The sequence below is a fragment of the Notolepis coatsorum genome (assembly GCF_963971535.1).
Source record: "Notolepis coatsorum genome assembly, chromosome: 12".
In the NCBI taxonomy this organism is placed as follows: Eukaryota; Metazoa; Chordata; class Actinopteri; order Aulopiformes; family Paralepididae; genus Notolepis; species Notolepis coatsorum.
The window spans coordinates 11898885-11921384 of NC_140176.1; the positions used below are offsets into that span (position 1 = coordinate 11898885).

Consider the following 22500-nt stretch of genomic DNA (forward strand, 5'->3'; position numbering starts at 1 on the left):
CCTGGAATTACTAAGAATCACCAAAACTATACTCATATTCAAAACGGTATAAAACGGAAATGTACCGATGAAAAAACAATCCGTTTTGTACATGTTGACTGGAAGCAACTCACTGATATTCGACGGGGGTATTAGACCCATAGCTATAATTTAAGATATATTTTAAGCACTCACAAATCTTGCAGTTCCCCCATTGATTAAAGCGGGGGCGTTCTAGCGCCCTTAAGCGATGGCGCCAGGGTTTCCGTTAGAAAAAATTGTTGCCGGTCTCCGTGACCTGCAAGATTTCAATCTACCGGACAAATGAGATTAATTCCGGTCATAGTTTATTGAGCTTTAAAACAATTGAATAAAGAATGTCATCCTCAAGGCATGTAGATTTATAATAGTATTACTTAAAACTATAGGCTACTTTTGCGTATACAGTCATTAATATATTCCAAATAAAATAAGTCCCTCGATACTCCGTGCTGCTGCTGACTTGAAATAAAATAGACCGCGTATGTGGGCAGTCGGTCCGACACTAAACAGCAGTCTGTTATAATCACATTTTTATGAGCTAACAAATTCCGTTATATTGGACATTTGTATTAATTATATCAAGCGAAGAACTGAGACATTTTGCAGAGAGAGACGGCAACATTATCGTGGGTTTGCGTGATGTATATCTCCACCTCCCAACGACTTGGTGCTGGTCATAATGTCCGGTGAAAACAACTCCCTCCAAGCACAACTTGACCACCCGAACCGTACCAAAACAGGCCAAAATTAAATAGCCCATGCGACGAACGATTCATTACATTCGTTTCATCGTTGCTCCACCAAGCAGCCGGTCCAACAATGAAAGCTGTTATCAGCGCGAGCCGGCCGCAGTTAGTTTGCAAGAAACATCCAGCTGCAGACCCGCAGAGCAGCTTTCCAGGTCTGGGGACCGCACTGTGCCAGCAAAGCTGGTGGGTTCTGTGGGTCTGCAGCTGCATGCCTTCCGCAAATCCAGCAGCAAGCTCTCGCTGAGCGAAGCAACGACAACAAACGCAATGATTGTTTCGTTCATCGCATAGGCCACCCAACTCCAGCCCATCCAAATACAATTCAAATAATCAAACTGTGCCCAGAGGGAACTATTTTCACCGGACACTATGACCGGAGAGATTAAATATGTCGGACTTCAACAGATTTTGCCAGTCAAATACCGGTAATTACCGGCTAACGGAAACGCTGGATGGCGCAGAATGAGTTAATGTAAACATTGATATGATGTTTTTGAGTATGCAGTACATCCACAGCTAAAGAGATTGGTTTTATCTGGTATTACAGTGGCTAAAAAACTGATACATCACGATGGATTCAACCGGAAAAAATGTGCCGAAAGGTCTGGATTCTTACATATCTCGATGTGATTTATCTAGAAATATCTACAGCAAGAATTTTGGGTCTCAATGAATCCAAATTGACAATGTGGTTAGAAGTGGTGGAGAGAATAAAAGCTAGCATTTAATGGTAGTGTCTGGTTAAGAGCGAATGATAATGGATGGATTATCCATTGGGGGGTCCAGGGTGGGGGGTGCGAGCAAGAGCATTATAGGGGAATAGATAGCAGGTATTAGGGGCATATCTTGTATAAGATATTTATTTAAACAGTGATTTAATTTGATGTGCACTGTTAACAATGCTTGTATATCTAATTGTGTGTTGTCATGTTTGTTTGTGTTTGTTTAAAAAAAAAAAAAAAAAAAAAAAAAAAAAAAAAAGTTTAACAATGCAACATGTTAGAGGGTTCCTTGAACAATTTATAGCATTGAATCGGATCAAATTGGAATCGAATCATTTTGGGAAATCAGTGGCGATACCCAGCTCTAATATATTAGTATACCTATATTTATATGTATATTTACTGTATATATATATATATATATATTTATCCACACCCATATCAATATACCTGCATATATTCCTGTTTACATACCTGTATTTACTATATCTATATTTGTATATATCCCTTGCCTACTCTTACTAGGCTTACTACCATAGTGTATTTATACCTGTACATAATACTTTAACACTGTACATAAATCAGATTAGCATTATTACTCAGTAGTACTCATTATATATATTCCAGTTTAATCATTTGTACATTGTATATTGTTATTGCGCTTTACAACACTTGATGAAGCAGCGTTTAGTTATTAGTTGTAAAGAACTTTGAATGGTTTGTTTGAAAGACTCGGAAAGCACTATACTTAGGCTCAATCCCAATTCCCTTCGATTGACCCTACCCCTAGTTTTGGAATACCCTCTCGACTGGGTAGTGGCACTTCAGAACGGAGCTACAAGGGGAAGGGATTGGAATCTTTACCTAGGAAATGGGACACCCCTCATTACGTCATAACAAGTAGTCAGATAATTTAAAGGACGAGTACGTATCAGCGTATTCGTTTTCAGCAAGGCCTAGAAATGTAACCTACAGTGTAGTTACATATAATAATGATACGCCTATGTGTTTATTGTATGTATCAAACACAGTTCTTTATTTACAGCGTATTCTGAGATTACATTAATTGTGTGTCTAGTCTACAATAATTAAAAATGTTAAATAAAATGTTTTAAGTGAAATGTAGTGGAACTGACATCTGAGAGAATTACGAAACACCACTGGTTCACCTTAACCGGACAGGTCTCCCCTACATTACTGCCGCTCTACGACCCGGCTGCGGAGAAAACAAACCCCGAAATGAGGAACATTACTGCTCGATTCGTCCGGTTGAGCAGTTTCGCCTATCTCTCCCTGAGTGTTCTCCCTGAGTGTTCTCCCAGGTGGCCAGGGGAAGCACTCCTCTCAGCCAGCTCATTTAACCCACATGTACTTTGTAATATGTGTTTTTTCACTATTAAATCTATATTGATCATGAAGATCATGCGATCATGCGTATCAAGTCTATGCGTACGATTCCACAACATCACCGTACATTTCTTCTTGATTTGGAGCAGTGGAAATTGTTGTAATCATCTTCTCACATGTGAGATAGAAAAAAGGGACACGCAATTCAGCGTATTTCCTCAAAGGGAAAAAAAAAACGAAAGTATTTTACGCTCTCCTTTCTACCCCTCTGTTTTCGAATCAGCATCTGAAAACACTCTGTTTGGAGGGCCAGTCGGATGGCTAGATGATCACTACCCCTTGATCCACACCTCACACTATGCGGCCATGCACAAAAACCGAGGGGTAGGACCAAGGCTGTTTTATGCTTTATTTTAGCTACGTTGCCAATTCTCAATTCAACTATGTGCCCCCAAGAACATTACAATCATCTACTGCTGGTTTATTGAAGGCTCCCAGTCCCAACCACAGCTGAAGGATATGGCTGGCCTTCGTTGTGATTATAAACAGGATAATTAAGTAGGTAAATACCTTTATTCATGCCTTTTTTAACCTCTTAAGCCCTAGACATATTTTCTGAAAATGTGCCTAGAATTACATACCCAAGTAAATGGAAGATTACTCCACGTCTACAAGGTCCTGGTATCTAGGGACATCTATGGACCTCAGGGAATGTATTCCCAGTGTCAGAAATATTGTGTCTGTTACTATGCTTGAGTAAATTGTAATGAACCAAAAGGAGAATATATATATATATATATATTTTTTTTTCATCTTTGACAATGCTAACATTGACCAGAAGTGAAAAATTGTATGCTGTTCATTATGCTACCGGGGAGATAGGGTGTCTCAGCTTTAGAGTGGAATGATGGAATTCCACCACGGAGAAGATGCCCTCATGGAACGACAACAAACGACACAACGCAGAGACGACACGGTGGAAGTGATTAAGGCTGATAACACCAGAATCGTACCCAGCCAAAAGAAAATCTGGAATGCAGCCGTTGCTAATTAATCACCAATGGAACACCTTACCTATGGACATTATGGAGGCTAGCTCACTAAATATTTTCAAAAGTAATCTAAAAACGTATCTCTTCACCGTAGCCTTTTTATGCATTCTGCCACTTTGCACTGACTACATCCACACTGTGATTATTGTGTTGTAAATTAGAGCTATTTTATTGTTGTTTATGCTGCTATATTTATGATATTTCTATTGTTTTCTTTTCATTCTTCTTATTTTCTGAATTGCTATTATAATAGACTATAATATTAATTTTTTTCTATTTTTCTATTCTATTTTATGCTCATTTTATGTCTATTTTACTGTATGTTCTGCTGTGAAGCAATTTGAGCTCCAATTCTTGTATGAAAGACGCTATACAAATAAAGTGTATTATTATTATTATTATTATTATTATTATTATTATTATTATTATTATTATTATTATTATTATTATTATTATTCCGTATGTAAAACACTTTGAATCGCCTCTTGTATATCTGTGCTATAGAAATAAACATGCCTTGCAAGTGAGAGGCATGGATTTAGCCTTCTCATAAAATGTGAAACTCCACTATTATGCTACACCTTCCTGTGCCCGGCCAACATCTGTGTCACAGCCTGGAAATTCCCCATAATTCAGTTTATAACCAATGCTGCACAGTCTGTGGTGCCTGGAGGGTGCATCAACTCACAACATTGTCTGCCATTATGTGCCGGTGGCTTGGAGGTGTGTGTGTACAGTATGTGTGTGTGTGTGAGTGCGGGGAGGGGGTGATAGCGTGGAGAAAATGTTATTTTCAAAAACAATCCTTCCCCACTCAACACTGTGCCATATCCAGGCTATTTCCTGTGTATCCTGCTTGTGAGATTTCTGATGAGAGAGCATTTTGTCACGGTTTTTCAAAGGCATATGAAACAACAAAAGACAAAACTTCAGGACAACTTCCAGAGATAAACTACCACTTTAAAACTATGCCTCGTCTCCACAGTCAGGCTCATAGCTAATGGAAACATGGTACTACTTTAAATCATTTTGCTATTTGTTGTGAGTTGCTCTTTCTTTTTCTTTTAACTACGGAGATAATTTTTTTGTAAACAACATTTACCGCTCTAAATATTTTACCAACTGCTAGGTTTAATATCACTGGCTGAACTAGGGCTAACCTGAACACTTGGAAGCTTCAAATCACTGGTATTCAACAGAAAAAAATCAATATTCAAATGCTTCAACTTTTTACCACTGCAAAAAAAGAACCTACGTCAGCCTGAGAAATTATTTATGGAAATAATTATCCAACATTAATACAATCTTTTATTTTTTTTTAATCAGTTCTTCTCAATCAAGGACATGTAGTAATACGAACTTTCAGAAAAAAGTATATCTACCCTATAGGCTCTAGCTCTCATCTACCTGACATGTTGAAACGGTCAGTAAGGAGGATGAATGAGGCAGTGTGACGCTGAACTGTGATGCTGAACTGAGGCTCATCACCAGCTTAGGTTGCAGCTCGGTTAGATATGACCTGCTCACTCAGAAGAGGCATGCAGCCACAGACCCTGGAGTTTGTTTTCTCTGTGGGTGTTACTGTGCTGAGCCCCTCCGTGACATGTCATGAATGAATGAATGCATGAATGAATGAATGAATGAATGAATGAATGAATGAATGAATGAATGAATGAATGAATGAATACTTTATTTAACAGATTGCAGAATGGGTACAATACAGTACGGCTCAATACCTACAATTGTTAAGGGGATGCAGACCTGAGAAAGACGTTTGTCTTGTTTCCATCAGGGTCCCCCATTTTCAATTCAGTACTTCCTAAAGACAGGTTCCTCTTCCTATCAGATGGACATACAAGGCTAGCCTAAAGACAGGTTCCTCTTCCTATCAGATGGACATACAAGGCTAGCCTAAAGACAGGTTCCTATATCAGCCTGAAGTGATAGGCTAGCCTAAAGACAGGTTCCTATATCAGCCTGAAGTGATATGCTAGCCTAAAGAAGACAGGTTCCTCTTCCTATCAGCCTGACGTGCCGGTGCTAGGCTAAGGCTAGCCTATAATTTATTTAGCCTCGTAGTGATGCTCAAAAGCACAGGAGTACTGTAACATGCTAGATCTTGATAATACTGATGCATCCGGAAGGCTATCTGTAATTCATGAGTGGTTGACAACACTCACACACCTGACAGAGATCCTTCTGGGATTAAAACATTGTCGATAAAGGTTGGCTATGTGTTACAGCATTTTAAGTAAGCAAGCCTCTACTTCAATTCAAAATATCCCAAGCCTGGCAACACTGCATACCTGCTCTGACACGGCCAGACAATAGCTACTCTTGATGCATTTACATGACATTGACAGCATGCTGCTGATGCAATTACATGACATTTCTGGAAGTATCCTTCAAGTGCACAATCAGATGGGGAAACATTGCCAGATGTTGAGAGAGTGAACAGTTTTAAGTACCTCAGAGTCCACATATCCGAGGACTTGACATGGACCACACACATTGACACTCAGTGTTATCAAGAAGGCACGACAACGCCTCTACTTCCTTAGGCGCCTAAGGAAGTTCAAAGTGAGTCAGAAGATCCTCAAGAACTTCTACTCATGCACAATAGAGAGCATCCTGACTGGCAATATGACCTCCTGGTTTGGGAATAGCACTGCACAAGACCGTAGCAGACTACAGAGAGTGGCCCGTTCAGCCGAACGCACAATTGGAGGGGGGCTTCCCACTCTCCAAGACATTTACAACAAGCGCTGTATGGGTAAGGCTAATAGAATAATCAAAGACCCCAGCCACCCAAACAACTGCCTCTTTGAACTGCTGCGCAAGCAATACCGGAGTCTCATGGCAAGCACAGAGAGACTCAGAAGGAGCTTCTATCCCCAGGCCATCAGGATGCTCAATGAACAATGAACAATAACAGACCATAAATACACCCACAACACACACATCCACACGCACACACTCACTTTAAATAAACAACACACTGTAGCACCCACTTTACCCACTTTAGACACCAACACACACTTTATATTTATTGGCATCAATCCCATGCACCTCATTGCACCTCACCACCACAAGGTGGCACCACAAGCTAAGCTATACCTCACCATTTTACACTGTACGTATAGTAGCTGACTGTATATACTGTACAGAAGTATAGACTGTACATATACTGTATATATGTATATTGAACATTTATGTTTTGTTTACACTTGTTTACGTACTTGACTTTCTATTTTATACTTATATTATACTAGGGCTGGGCGATATAACGATAACGATAAATATCGCGATATATTTTAATAATCGATATCGGAATAAAAAAAATATCGAAAAATCGTTTTTTTTTTTTTTTTTTTTTACCTGCAACAGGGCAGTTTTAAAACCAGAGACAGTGGACAGACTTGTCTTTCTTGCCTGCAACTTAAAGTAATGGCTTTGCTTGTCCAAATGACAATACTGACCAAATTCAGATTTCTTTTTCTCTTGTCCATTTATTTTGTTTGCTTTCTAATTTAAAATACATTTTGAAACCGTCTGTACACAGTAGGCTATGTGTGCTAGCAGAACTAGACTCCAGTCACGAGTCACAGTGCACATGTGCGGTGGTTTGTCCACCAAAAAAGCGCCAAAAGATCGAAAATAAACTAGCAGAGCCAGAACTGTTCAACTCCTCTGGAGCCACAGCCAGCAGAGAAGCCGGTTTACTTTAGCTTTTAAACCAGCTGCAGCCTGAGAACTGGAGTGTGAGGGGATGTAACACTAAAGATGGCGGCAATGACAAAGAATTGCTGCAAAATAAACATACATCTGTTGTTAAAAAAAAAAAAAAAAAATTATACTTAATTTTGAAGTGTACAGATAATTATCGATATCGAGAAATAAAATAAAATTATCATATCGTTATCGCGATATGATTTTTTTCCATATCGCCCAGCCCTATATTATACTATTTTACACTATCTTGTTATTTTATCTAGCACACTCTCAGGAGCAAAACAGAAAGAAGCATTTCATGCAAAAGTATTCTGTATTTCTGTATGACAACTAATAAAGAAACGTGAAACTTGAACTTGAGATAAGCCACTTTCGTTTTCATTTCGTCAATGATCCCCAAATTGATGCACAATTATGGCCCAGGGTCACTCACCAATCTAACATGCCTTTTGATGTTTGATAGAATGTAGTACAGAAATCCATAACTGTCTATTAGCGATGCACTTATACCGATATGATAACTGTATAGTATATCGGTCTGATTGATACCAAACTAAAATAGGATATCAGTATCAGAGCTTCTATCCCCAGGCCATCAGGATGCTCAATGACAATTAACACTATGTAACAAACCATCAAACACACTCACAGCACACACCCACACGTACACACCCACTTTAAATGGACAACTCACTGTAGCACCCACTTTACACACTTTAGACACTAACACACTTTATATTTATATATTATATATTGGCAACTCATTGCACAAGCCTTGCACCTTACCCTACCACCACAAGCTACCTCATCCCATTTACCTCATCCCATTTATATTGTATTGCAACTACTCTGCATTGTATATTGTACATATGTATATTGAACATTTCGGTCTTGTTTACACTTGTTTAAGTACTTGACTTTCTATTTTATACTTATTATAATTATCTATTTTTACCTAGCATACTCTCAGGAGCAAAACAGAAAGAAGCATTTCATACAAAAGTATCCTGTATTTCTGTATGACAACTAATAAAGAAACTTGAAACAGAGAATCATCCCCAATACTAAAATGTAATACTAAGATGGTAAATGGACTGCAGTTACAGTATATAGCGCTTTTATCCAAAGCGCTTTACAATTTGTTACACACATTTACCCACATTCACACACCGACGGCAGAGGTGACCATGCAAGGTGCCAACCTGCTCATCGGGAGCAATTAGGGCCGGGGTTAAGTCAAGTGTCTTGCTCAACACTTCGACACGCTGCCCGGGAGGAGCATCACTGCTCCCAAGGCCCTCCTCAGACTCCCAGACCCCACTTTGAGCATCACTGCTGTTCTTCTATGTCTGGCTGTTGCTTACCTCAGAGTCATCGGTGTATTCCTCGCTTGGTTTCCTGCCCTAGATGGAGAGAAACATCTGAATGTTTTAAAAGGGTAAAGGGTCATTTGAGTCTCCGCCACTTAGCCACAAAACGAATGGTAAGTAATGGGGCCCATGTTTCAGTCTGTACAAGCCCTGAAATAAATTCTGAAACCTACTCCATAGTACTTTTAAAGTATGATTAAGTGTTTTTTTTAGAGTGGCCCCATTGACTTGATATTCGATTTGTGGAAGAGCTGGGTATCCAGTATGAAGCACAGCGTGAACTGTGCTGAGAAAGTGCAACAGCATCGATGAGTGGGGAAATAGGGCCAAGGGTAACTGTTCAACTGAATTTAAACATTAAAGGAACACGCCAACATTATGGGAAATTGGCTCTTCTCCAGAGTCAGACAAGAAGATAGATACCAAGTTCCTCTCTGTGTTCAGTAGAAAGCTATCCGGCTGCTGTATCACAAACAGTACTGTATTTGTAAATCTGGTATGTCATAAATGTATAGATGTAGCAGTACTGTCTATCTATCTGTATGTCATGTATGTCATATTTATGATGAATTGAAAATGGGGGACCCTGATGTAAACAAGACGAAAGTCTTTCTCTGGTCTGCATCCCCTTAACAATTGTGTGTATTGTTGAGCTGTACTGTATTGTACCCATTCTGCAATCTGTTAATAAAATCAATCAATCAATCAATCTGTAACATTACAGCTAGCTAGTGTTTATAATAATGTTACAGATGTAACGGTACAGTGGGTAGCTCGTAAGAACATGTCTGCAAGATAACTGCAAGATAGATAGACTGCACCGTTATTAAAAAAAAGTTGCCTTCCTCAGAATGGCGAACAAGTTAGCCATATATTAATAATGGACTATTGATAAACAGATACTAGTACCTAACTATCAGTTTAGCGTTAGCTACTGCAGCCAAAGCTTACCTGGACCTCCACTTCCGCCATGGTCAACTATTGTTCTGAAAGGAATGCAATATCGTGTGAACTCCTCAATGTTTACACGTATTTTAGAAACGACATGTTAGGGGCTTCGCATCAAAGTAATTCAACTATAACGTAGTTCTATGTTATTATTCCAGACAAGACGTCTGTAGAAATGGTTCCTTGTTGACAGAGAGATGCTGCTGCTGTCATGAGTAAAATCACATGACACAGAACCAGAGCCGAGGGGGTTATGGGTGTTGTAGTTTTGCACTCTCCGGGGAAGAAGTCATCGGTGCAGAATGGCGAGGCCAAGAGCTGCGATACAGGTAGACCTATTTTATATACACAACACAGCACAATGTCATGCTTATAAAACACCGACTTCTTTCGATGCAAACGTTCCTAAATTTGTTTATGAAAGACAGATGAACACAGTGACTGGGTTCAATTCACTTCAATGCACTTTCAATTCTATCAACCCAGGCAGGAGTTGATTCTCCTCAAAAAGCTAAGTAGCCTAATTGGGAAAAATAAAACGTTTGCATGAGAAGCGATTCTGATTTATTTATTTAAATACATCTCATTTCAAAATGTTCACATTTTCTTGCAAATTAGACAATTTCTTTCTTGTTTTATTTTCTTCTGAAAAATAATCATAATTAATAATGCTAATAACCTGGATTGGTGTACACCCAGCTTCTAATATAAATTGTAAACTATTTCAGTCCAGCTCCAGCTGAGACCACACATTTGTGTCCAATTGTAGTGATTCTGATTATTTCACAATAAATGTGTTCCTAGAGGATTCCACTGCTATATAGTGTATTTCAGAAGATTCCACTGCTATAGTGTATTTCAGAAGATTATACTGCTACAGTAGGTAGTGTATTTCAGAATATTCCACTGCTAGGTAGTGTATTTCAGAAGATTTCACTGCTAGGTAGTGCATTTCAGAAGATTTCACTGCTAGGTAGTGCATTTCAGAAGATTTCACTGCTAGGTAGTGTATTTCAGAAGATTTCACTGCTAGGTAGTGCATTTCAGAAGATTTCACTGCTAGGTAGTGTATTTCAGAAGATTTCACTGCTAGGTAGTGCATTTCAGAAGATTTCACTGCTAGGTAGTGCATTTCAGAAGATTTCACTGCTACTAGCTAGGTAGTGTATTTCAGAAGATTCCACTGCTACTGTAGGTAGTGTATTTCAGGAGATTCCACTGCTAGGTAGTGTATTTCAGAAGATTCCACTGCTACTGTAGGTAGTGTATTTCAGAAGATTATACTGCTAGGTAGTGTATTTCAGAAGATTCCACTGCTACTGACAAGAACAAGTTACAGGTTGAAAAAACCCTCAGCTCAGAACTAGGCAAAATCTGCATATGGCTCGCTGATAATAAACTATCATTACACATGGGCAAAACAGAGTCCATTCTCTTCGGTTCAAATAACAAACTCAGCAAGACCGACGGCTTCTCAGTTACAGTGGGTGACAATATTGTCACAAGGAAAGAAGATATTACCTACCTGGGTTCCATCCTAGAGGCAAATCTTTCCTGTGACAAAATGGCATCCAATGTAATAAAAAAAAGTCAACCAACGAACCCGATTCTTGTACCGGATCTCCTCACTGGTAAACAAGAATACCCTGAAGACTCTGGCAGGAGCACTCATTCAAGGGTACTACGACTATGCTTGCACCTCATGGTACCAAAGCACCTCAAAGGCGCTAAAAACAAAATTACAAACATCTCAAAACAAACTGGTCAGACTACTGCTTGACCTTACTCCTAGAACCCACCTCACCCCTGCCCACTTTGACAACTTAGGATGGCTTAGAGTAGACGACAGAGTACAGCAATTTGCAATGGGCCTGGTCTACAAGATACACTACACGACCAAGGTACCCATGTACATGTCAAAATACTTCCCAAAGGTCAGTGAATACCACGATCACAACACCAGAGGGAGCTCCACAAATCATGTTAAACCCAGATTCGGCTCAAACAAGGGACTAAACACGTTTCGCAATTATGCCACATCAATGTGGAACGCCCTACCCAAAGCTGTAAAGGAATGTGAATCACTACCCACTTTCAAAAACACTCTCAAAAAACACCTACGGGAGACTGCAATTCGAAACTGGCCCCTGTAAATGTCCTAACACAACCCCCTCCAATGTACAGTAAATTACCATGGTCTTGTCAATATTCCAATGTACAGTTTTGTTTGTACACTTGTACAGTGTCCCCCACCCACCCCTCCTACCCAACCTACCCCCCCCCCCCCCCCCCCACCCACCCAACCACCTCCAATGTACAGTGTGTCCCCCCACCTACCCAATCCAATGTACAGTTTCTATGTCAAATGTATATACTTTTTTTCTGGACTCTTTTAGTATTACAAACAGTACTGTATTTGCAAATCTGGTATGTCATAAATATATAGATGTATGTATGTCATGTATGTCATATATGTTACGATGAATTGAAAATGGGGGACCCTGATGTAAACAAGACGAAAGTCTTTCTCTGGTCTGCATCCCCTTAACAATTGTATGTATTGAGCTGTACTGTACTGTACCCATTCTGCAATCTGTTAATAAAGTTTTCAATCAATCAATCAATCAAACTGTAGGTAGTGTATTTCAGAAGATTATACTGCTAGGTAGTGTATTTCAGAAGATTCCACTGCTACTGTAGGTAGTGTATTTCAGAAGATTCCACTGCTACTGTAGGTTGTGTATTTCAGAAGATTCCACTGCTACTGTAGGTTGTGTATTTCAGAAGATTCCACTGCTAGGTATTGTGTATTTAAGAAGATTCCACTGCTACTGTAGGTAGTGTATTTCAGAAGATTATACTGCTAGGTAGTGTATTTCAGAAGATTCCACTGCTATCTTAGGTAGTGTATTTCAGAAGATTCCACTGCTAGGTAGTGTATTTAAGAAGATTCCACTGCTAGCAGGTAGTGTCTTTCAGAAGATTCCACTGTAGTCTATTTCAGAATATTCTACTGTTGTAAGTGGAGGTGCAGGTAAGCAGGAGGGAAGCCACTCCTCAGAGAGATCCAATTTGAGCTGCAAAAGATTCTGAAGCTATGGTAAGAACAAGAAGTGGTGTTGTGGTCACTGGTCACTGGTCAGACAGAACGAGGAGAGGCCATTTTCAAGCAGAGACATTTTTAGCCTAAATGGTAAATGTTAAGTTTGTTAAAAACTCAATTCAACTCATCACCCAACGAACACCATCCCTACCGTACAGCATGGCTGTGGCAGCATCCTGACAACGAACCCCATCCCTACCGTACAGCACGGCAGTGGCCGCGTCCTGGCACTGGTCAGAATTAGGGATGTCCAATATTATCGGCCGATATCGGCATAAAAATGTGATATTGGAAAATATCTGTATCGGTTCTCAAAAAAAAATATATATATATATATTTTTTTTTACATTTCTATAACCTTTATTTACCCAGGCAAGCAAGTAAGAACAAATTCTGATTTTATTTATTGTCAAAAGTATGCATAATGTTGTGTTAATTCCACAACAAGAGATATGTAATGTTAATTACCTGAAATTATTACGTTTTTTGGGGGGGAAACCCTGCATATATCGGTATCGGTTGATATCGGTTGATATCGGTATCGGAAATTAAGAGTTGGACAATATCGGTATATCGGTATCGGTAAAAAAGCCAATATCGAGCATCCCTAGTCAGAATAGAAGTGAACATGGACAGAGCGAAATACAGACATTTATTTTTCATGGTTTTTGGAAATCCTCCTAGGTCTATTCTACTCCAATGTTTACAAACCTACTATATATCACCTAAACAACACACCAAACGCAACCCAAATTTATCTAAGCGTTTAAAGGGTAACATTATCATCAGAAATAAGAATTCCAACATGTATTTTCGAGCTATATAGCGATGCAATATGTCAAATGTATTGGTAAATTGTTATCGTACGGCACAAGTACAGTTCAAGTTGGCATCTAACCAGAGTGCAAATGTAACAGTGAAGTGCATAACAATATACAGGACAGGTGTGTAATATACAGTTTATATACAGTAATATACAGTGCAACAATTGATTACATTTAATATATACTGTATAACAAGCTACTGAGTAATATATGCTAAACTGATGTATGTACATTATTATTATTATTATGTACAGTAATACAAGTATAAATATACTACGGTAGTAAGTCATACTGGCCAGTGGTATAACTAATAAGAGTAGGTATTAGATATGTACAGAATGGTATGTGTATACAAGTATGTAAACAGGAATATATGCAGATGTATTCATATGGATATAGATACATATATATATATATATTACAGTGTCTACAGTGTTATTGTACATGGCTATCATACAGTGTTATATGGGTAGACGATAGGTTGAGGTAGGTAGTTATGATTACAGTGTAAGGCAGTTGTAGACAGTGAAGAACACTCAACTTCAATACACAACACATCGGCACAAGAAAACTAAACTAAAACACATATACATTTCCAAAATCAAAAAGGACTCGGAGGCAAAGTGATTAAAAAACAAGGTTAATCAGATTATGTGAATTAATTTGAACAGTCCAGTAGATTACATGACCGATCAAGAATTGAAAGCAGATCAACAGTAATCGTGTAACTCTGTGTGTAATGGCCTTACACTTTGAAGAGAAAGCTCCCAGCCCTGTGCATGGAGACGACGCCTGCCAACTGATCTCATATCAGTTACACTTCTGCAGGCCGCGCTGGCCTGGGTCCAGATGACTGCTAAAGGGACTTATGGTATGATTTGCTTCTTTATTGAGATTGAGTCCTGCCCCCCCCCCCCCCCCCACCCCTGTCTTCCCTCATCCATCCTCAGAAGGATCCTAATGCACTGACACTCAACCGGGAATCAGTTTTTTCTTTACAATCTACTTAGCAATGATTTATTGATTGCCGCCTCTTCCCTCATAGGGAATTACCTATCCTTTTTGGAAAATCAGATTTTCACACCTTTGTATGTATGTGTGTGTGTGTGTGTGTGTGTGTGTGTGTGTAGGTGTGTAGGTGTGTGTGTGTGTGTGTGTGTGTGTGTGTGTGTGGTGCTGGTCTCAGGAGAATCCGAGGGGAAGTTGACTTTGAGGAGAACAGCAGGGTGCTGTGTTTGAGTCACTCGCTGGGTCACCCTTCTAATGCCAAGGTGCACATAACCAGCAGAACCATGGCTTGTGATGCTGTCTCTCTCTCTCTCTCTCTCTCTCTCTCTCTCTCTCTGTCTCTCTCTCTGTCTCTCTCTGTCTCTGTATCGGTATCTGTCTCTCTTTTTCTGCCTCTGTCTCTCTCTCTCTGTCTCTCTCTCTGTCTCTGTATCTCTCTCTCTGTCTCCCTCTTTCTCTGCCTCTCTATCTCTCTCTCTGTCTCTGTATCTCTCTCTGTCTCTCTCTCTTTCTCTGCCTCTCTCTCTCTCCCTGTCTCTGTATCTCTCTCTCTGTATCTCTCTCTCTCTGTCTCTCTCTCTCTGTCTCTCTCTCCGTGTCTCTCTTTCTGTCTTTCTCTCTCTGTCTGTCTCTCGATCTCCCCCCCCCCCCATCTATGTTTTCTGCAGAATGTCAGCTCAGTGGATCCATCTACAAAAGAAACACATACACCATGTCATGGACCTGCTGGGCCTCTTGGTTCACAAGCTTCAAATAGCTCCTTTAATACCACGTTTCTAACGGTGCAGCCTTCTAACAGTCCCCAGCCTTCTAACAGTCCCCAGCCTTCTAACAGTCCCCATCCTTCTAACAGTCCCCAGCCTTCTAACAGTCCTCAGCCTTCTAACAGTCCTGCAGGCTTCTAACAGTCCTGCAGGCTTCTTCTAACAGTCCCCATCCTTCTAACAGTCCCCATCCTTCTAACAGTCCCCAGCCTTCTAACAGTCCCCATCCTTCTAACAGTCCCCAGCCTTCTAACAGTCCTCAGCCTTCTAACAGTCCCCAGCCTTCTAACAGTCCCCAGCCTTCTAACAGTCCCCGGCCTTCTAACAGTCCTCAGCCTTCTAACAGTCCTCAGCCTTCTAACAGTCCCCAGCCTTCTAACAGTCCCCAGCCTTCTAACAGTCCCCAGCCTTCTAACAGTCCCCAGCCTTCTAACAGTCCTGCAGCCTTCTAACAGTCCCCAGCCTTCTAACAGGCCCCAGCCTTCTAACAGTCCTGCAGCCTTCTAACAGTCCCCAGCCTTCTAACAGTCCCCATAGCCTTCTAACAGGCCCCAGCCTTCTAACAGTCCCCAGCCTTCTAACAGTCCCCAGCCTTCTAACAGTCCCCATAGCCTTCTAACAGTCCCCAGCCTTCTAACAGTCCCCAGCCTTCTAACAGTCCCCAGCCTTCTAACAGTCTCCAGCCTTCTAACAGTCCCCAGCCTTCTAACAGTCCCCAGCCTTCTAACAGTCCCCAGCCTTCTAACAGTCCCCAGCCTTCTAACAGTCTCCAGCCTTCTAACAGTCCCCAGCCTTCTAACAGTCTCCAGCCTTCTAACAGTCCTCATCCTTCTAACAGTCCTCAGCCTTCTAACAGTCCTCAGCCTTCTAACAGTCCCCAGCCTTCTAACAGTCCTCAGCCTTCTCATGCTTCTAACAGTCCCCAGCCTTCTAAAAGTCCCCAGCCTTCTAACAGTCCTCAGCCTTCTCATGCTTCTAACAGTCCCCAGCCTTCTAAAAGTCCCCAGCCTTCTCATGCTTCTAACAGTCCCCAGCCTAAAGAGTCTCCATCCTTCTCATGCTTCTGATATTCCCCACCCTTCGGTGACCCTGTAGCCATACACCAATGGAACATTTAGCTTTTATCATCATGAATGATCAGAATGATAAGGGCCGCTTATCTTTTGGTACTGTTGGCCCTATCGTTAAAGAGAAAATCAACATACGCAGAAATGAATCAAATTGACTATGTTTTTTTTATCATAGTAGAACACATATATTGATAAATCATATAGAGGGTCAATCATATTATGTAAGCATAGTTATAGGCGTACTATCGGTGCCAGCATGGTTTGCATATTTCCAGTTTATAATTATGGAGAAACTTAACACCGAAGTACTTATTGTTTGGGTGCATACTCTTTTGACGATTTACAAAAAACAACGGTAAACTAGGCTAACGATTTGGCTAATTGAGAAAATATTTTATTTACAATATTGACATTCCTTATTCTATCGAAGCAGTTGATTGCCATTGGTCAGTTTCTCTAATAAAGTGAATGATGTGTGTTGAGTTTTCAGTGAGTTTCCCCGCCTGTCTTCCCTCTTCCTGTATCCAGCCTCTTTGATACCATCATGGATCCATGCAAAGGTATGGATTTTTACAATACCATCGTCACATCAGTGATATATACATATCATATAGAATATACATACTGTATATTTTTCAGTTAATATAAAACATTTCTCATGCAGCAGTATGTATATATATAAATACAAAACAATATTTTGAATGAAACAGCACCATGATAGGGCGGTCAGGTGGCGTAGCGGAGATTGCGTTCGTCACCAACACCGGAGACGCTGGATTCGCCTGTTCGAATCCAGCTCACAGCTCCGGCGTTGTCACCAGCTTGGCTGGCCGTTCACACTAATACAATTGGCAGTATTAGAGGGTGGGAGAAGCTGGCGGGGTGGGTCCGGGTCGTTGTAAACAGCGACTCCTACAGTTCGGTCGGGGCGCCTGCTCAGCGCGGATAGGATCTAAGGGGGGTAGTGTGATCCTTCCACACGTTACACCCTCTCAGTGAGAGTCCGCACTGCCAGGTGAAAAGAAGCGGTTGATTGGCTAGACGTGTGTCGGAGGAAGCATGTGATAGCCTCCACTCTCCCAGACCGACTGTGGGGGGTAAGTGCGCAGCGACCAGGAAGGGGATTGGGAATTGGCATAATGACTAACATTGGGATGGGAGAAAATCTGAGGAAAAAGGAGGGGGAAAAAGATCAATAAGTAAAAGAAAAAAAAAGAAACAGCACCATGATTATTATATACTATATATATTATATACATAATTAGTATTACAAGATAAAGAATATAAATCCAAAATCACATCGGAATTTGTACTGGAACATTAAATACCATTATATCATCAAAACTAAAAAAAATATTGTGTGATATGATATATTTTGGCCACATCACCACCAGCTCTATTGGTGTTTTTACATTCTGGGACCGTCCCCTACTAGCAGGGGAGCGACAGTATGTTTAATAACCCTTAGGGGGAGACAAATCATTCCCTTCTGGACCACATTAGCTGAGGTGTTGGAACATTAGACCTACTGTACAGTATGGCTCAAAACTAGACGGAACAACAGACACAGGCTTGAATAATATAGGTAGCTATATTATTGTCCAGTATTGACCAGCTACCCACTATGTTGGCTGTTATGCACATAGTATGTATATAAAAGTACAAATGAAGCGTAAAGCACAGTCACTTCATGTTGAAGATGGTTTACATGCTGCACCTTCTTTGCACAAGCCCACTAGAACTTCAGGATATAAATGCATGTAAATATGCATTTTGGGAGGGATCCACAGAGTGTGGGTCATAAAGCTGCACTGTTTCGTGTTGGGATAGTTATTTGAACCTATATGCAAAGTCAAAATACTGTGTGATATATCTTTAGCAGGACTGCAGGTATCAATTGAAAATGTTCGATACCGCTGCCAACACCGATACAAAAACGATTTTCTGATACCTTACTTTACTTTGTGGATGATTTTGGATTGTGGTTGAGCAGAAGACATGTTATATAATTATATAATTATAATATAATTCCCCACCACAAGACACCCGTGCAATGAATAGACAACCTCCCCACCTTTGTTTCCCGTCTCTAAACACATTTGTTCATTCTAGCATAATATTCACTTTCATTTTAACTTTATTATAACTGCTCATATGTGTAACTCTGTAATATTGTGTTTTTACTGTGTGAAATTGTATTTGTTTTTAACCCTGTACGGCGACCTTGGGTGCTTTGAAAGGCACCTTTAAATAAAATGCATTATTATTATTATTATTATTATTATTATTATTATTATATCTTGGAACAAAATTAACTACTTAGATATTGAAATTTCAAATTTTGATACCACAGCATTTTTCTATACTAGATTTTCGAGACCCAGCCCTAATCTTTAGTACTGAATTAATAAAGTTAATTAAAGTTATTATTAATAAAGTGTGCCAGGAGGAAAACTGGATCCCTGGAACACTGTGTGGAGCTATACATGTCATATGATTGTAAACCATATTTACAATACAAAAAAGCATCTTCTGAGGTTAATATTGGCCAGCTTGGATTTGAAAGGTAATGTCTTGGACTTGTGTTAAGATAAGAAACACATTTGAAGTATTTTTAACTAATTATTCTAGAATTACTTTTCTTCTCCAAAGCTAGTGGAGCTTTGAGAACTCTTTGAGAACTGAATATGAGGGCTACTTTTCCATTACATTAATGAACATCACATACTGATTGGAAAATATATTGGATATTGTTCATTTTCCTACCCAAAATGTTATGTTATTTATTATTGGACCCCAAAATCAGTGGGCTGTAATAGAAATATTACCCTAATAGCTGACTTGTAATAGGCCAATTAATATCAGATAATACTGTCCACAGACGTGATGCTAAATTATATTCATAGAGGTGAATCCTCATCACAGGGGCCAATGTTTTGGGCTGTTTTGACTTTTGCAGGTGGCATAAAATGTCATCATTGCAATGTAATGCATGCTTTTTTTTATTGAGAAATTATACAATATATGTTATGTTTACTATATGTTGAACAGATTAAGTCTAATGGGACAGTCTTAGAGACAAATTAAACCACTGGCTTTAATTTAGATTGTAAGTAAATATATACAGGAGTATATTATACTCAAACTACTACATTTACTACACCTTGAACTGGTAAGTAGAAGAAAAAAAATTATACCTCAGTATGTTTTCTGAAAGTGTATACTTTGGATGTATTCAGAAAGTATAAGTAATGTTAAATTGAAACCACTTATGTTGGCTTTCAGCTTTACTTAAGATGTGCTTTAATGTATTGCAATTATAATTCTGATGTATTTTTGGTTATACTATTCTAGTTATACTAGCTAGCCATATCACTGAAGAAGGACATAGTTCTGAAACATGTCTGTTTCCAATTCAGGCTGCCATTAAAAACATTGAACCTGAGAGTGCTGGTCCGGCTACCCTGCTTTTGATATACTCAACTTTATGGGATTACAGCACCCAGTGTCAGAACTTGAGAGCGCGGTCTAACTTGACTATATTGGTTATACTATTCATCATTCAATCATTTTACTAAAGTACAACATGAGTTTGGTAAACATCTCAGTTTACATTTGAAATGTACCTAGGGACTTACAGCATAATAATGACTATTATCCTAAACATGTGCTTTGAGATGTTGTCTAGATTTCCACAACATGTTTCCCTCTGGTCAACTCCTCTTCTGTTGTCAAAGGCAGTCCGCTGTAATGCAGGAGCCTTCTAGCCTCTACCCTCCTGTCCTTGGCAAAACCATACCACTGCCCTAGAGTAGTATATCAAAACCATACCACTGCCCTAGAGTAGTATATCAAAACCATACCACTGCCCTAGAGTAGTATATCAAAACCATACCACTGCCCTAGAGTAGTTCAAGTTCAAGTTCTTTAATAGTTGTCATACAGAAGTACAGAATACTTTCATACAAAATGCTTCTTACTGTTACGCTCCAGAGACTGTGCTAGACAAGATAGTATCAAATAACATAATAACATAATATAGCATGAATTTAGAAGAAGAAAATGAGGTCACAGTGTTCGGTATAGACATATGTACAATGTTCTGAGTTACCATATAATATACAATACACAATACTATGCAGTGTACTAATGTACAGTACTATCTAGTGCAAAGCAGAAATGGGATGAGGTACAATTTTAGGTACAATTTACAGTAAGGTGTACGAGTTGTAGTGCAATCCTTCATCCATAAATATAAAGTGTGGGGAGTGGGTGCTACAGTGTGTTTGTTTAAAGTGGGTGTGTGCTATAAAGTGTGTGGAGTGGGTGCTACAGTGTGTTTGTTTAAAGTGAGTGTGTGCGTGTGGATGTGTGTGCTATGTGCGTTTGGTGGTTGTTGTTGTGTAGTGTTCATTCATTGTTCGTTTAGCAGCCTGATGGCCTGGGGATAGAAGCTACTTCTGAGTCTTTCTGTGCTCGCCTTGAGACTCCGGTATCGCTTGCCTGACCGCAGCAGTTCAAAGAGGCAGTTGTTCGCTTGTAGTAAATGTTCTGGAGGGTGGGGAGCCCCCCTCCAATTGTGCGTTCGGCTGAACGTGTCACTCTTTGTAGTCTGCTTCGGTCTTGTGCAGTGCTATTCCCAAACCAGGAGGTGATGTTGCCGGTCAAGATGCTCTCTATTGTACATGAGTAGAAGTTCTTAAGGATCTTCTGGCTGACTTGGAACTTCCTTAGGCGCCTGAGGAAGTAGAGGCGTTGTCGTGCCTTCTTCACCACACTGTTAATGTGTGTGGTCCATGTCAAGTCCTCGGATATGTAGGCTCCGAGGTACTTGAAGCTGTTGACTCTCTCAACCGGTGCCCCGTCGATGCTGAGGGGGCTGTAGTCCTTGACCCCCGACCTCCTGAAGTCCACAATCATCTCCTTTGTTTTGCTGACGTTCAGGGAGAGGCTGTTTTCCTGGCACCATCCCGCCAGGACCTTGACCTCTTCCAGGTAGGCCCTCTCGTCGTTGGCAGAGATCAGGCCCACCACCACTGTGTCGTCAGCAAATTTGACGATTGTATTGCTACTCCGCTGAGCCACACAGTCGTGTGTGTACAGGGAGTAGAGGAGGGGACTCAGAACACAGCCCTGGGGGGCCCCTATGTTGAGGGTGATGGATGAGGAGGTGCAGTTGCCTGCTCTCACCACCTGGGGTCTGCCAGTCAGGAAGTCCAAGACCCACTGGCAGAGGTCATAGCCCAAGCCCAGGTCCCTGAGCTTGGCTATGAGTATGGAGGGGACTATGGTATTGAATGCCGAGCTGTAGTCGATGAATAGCATTCTCACATAGTTCCCCTGCCTCTTGTCCAGGTGTGATGCTGCTGTGTGCAGCACATGGGATATGGCGTCCTCCGTGGACCTGTTGGGGCGGTATGCAAATTGCAGGGGGTCCATGTTGATGGGGAGGGAGGAGCAGATGTAGCCCTTTACTAGCTTCTCAAAGCACTTCATGGCTATGGAGGTGAGAGCTACAGGGCGGTAGTCGTTGAGGCAAGCAGGCTTGGATTTTTTGGGTACAGGGATAATAGTGGACTTCTTCAGGCAGGTGGGGATGACAGTAGTAGTATATCAAAACCATACAACTGCCCTAGAGTATTGTATCAAAACCATACCACTGCCCTAGAGTATTGTATCAAAACCATACCACTGCCCTAGAGTAGTATATCAAAACCATACCACTGCCCTAGAGTAGTATATCAAAACCATACCACTGCCCTAGAGTAGTATATCAAAACCATACCACTG

The 22500-nt window shown here is 40.4% G+C and overlaps 1 protein-coding gene across 1 annotated transcript in view; it reads right to left on the reverse strand.

The window, feature by feature from the left end:
- Positions 1 to 10124, reverse strand: part of vps41 (VPS41 subunit of HOPS complex) — a 51579-nt gene extending 41455 nt beyond the window's left edge. Inside the window, exons 1-2 of the mRNA XM_084326247.1 lie at positions 9945 to 10124; positions 8988 to 9026 (exon numbers count right to left, since the gene is read on the reverse strand). Of these exons, the coding sequence (XP_084182373.1) occupies positions 8988 to 9026; positions 9945 to 9965 (60 nt within the window). The 5' untranslated portion in view covers positions 9966 to 10124. The remainder of the gene's footprint in view (positions 1 to 8987; positions 9027 to 9944) is intronic.
- Between the last annotated feature and the right edge of the window lie 12376 nt (positions 10125 to 22500).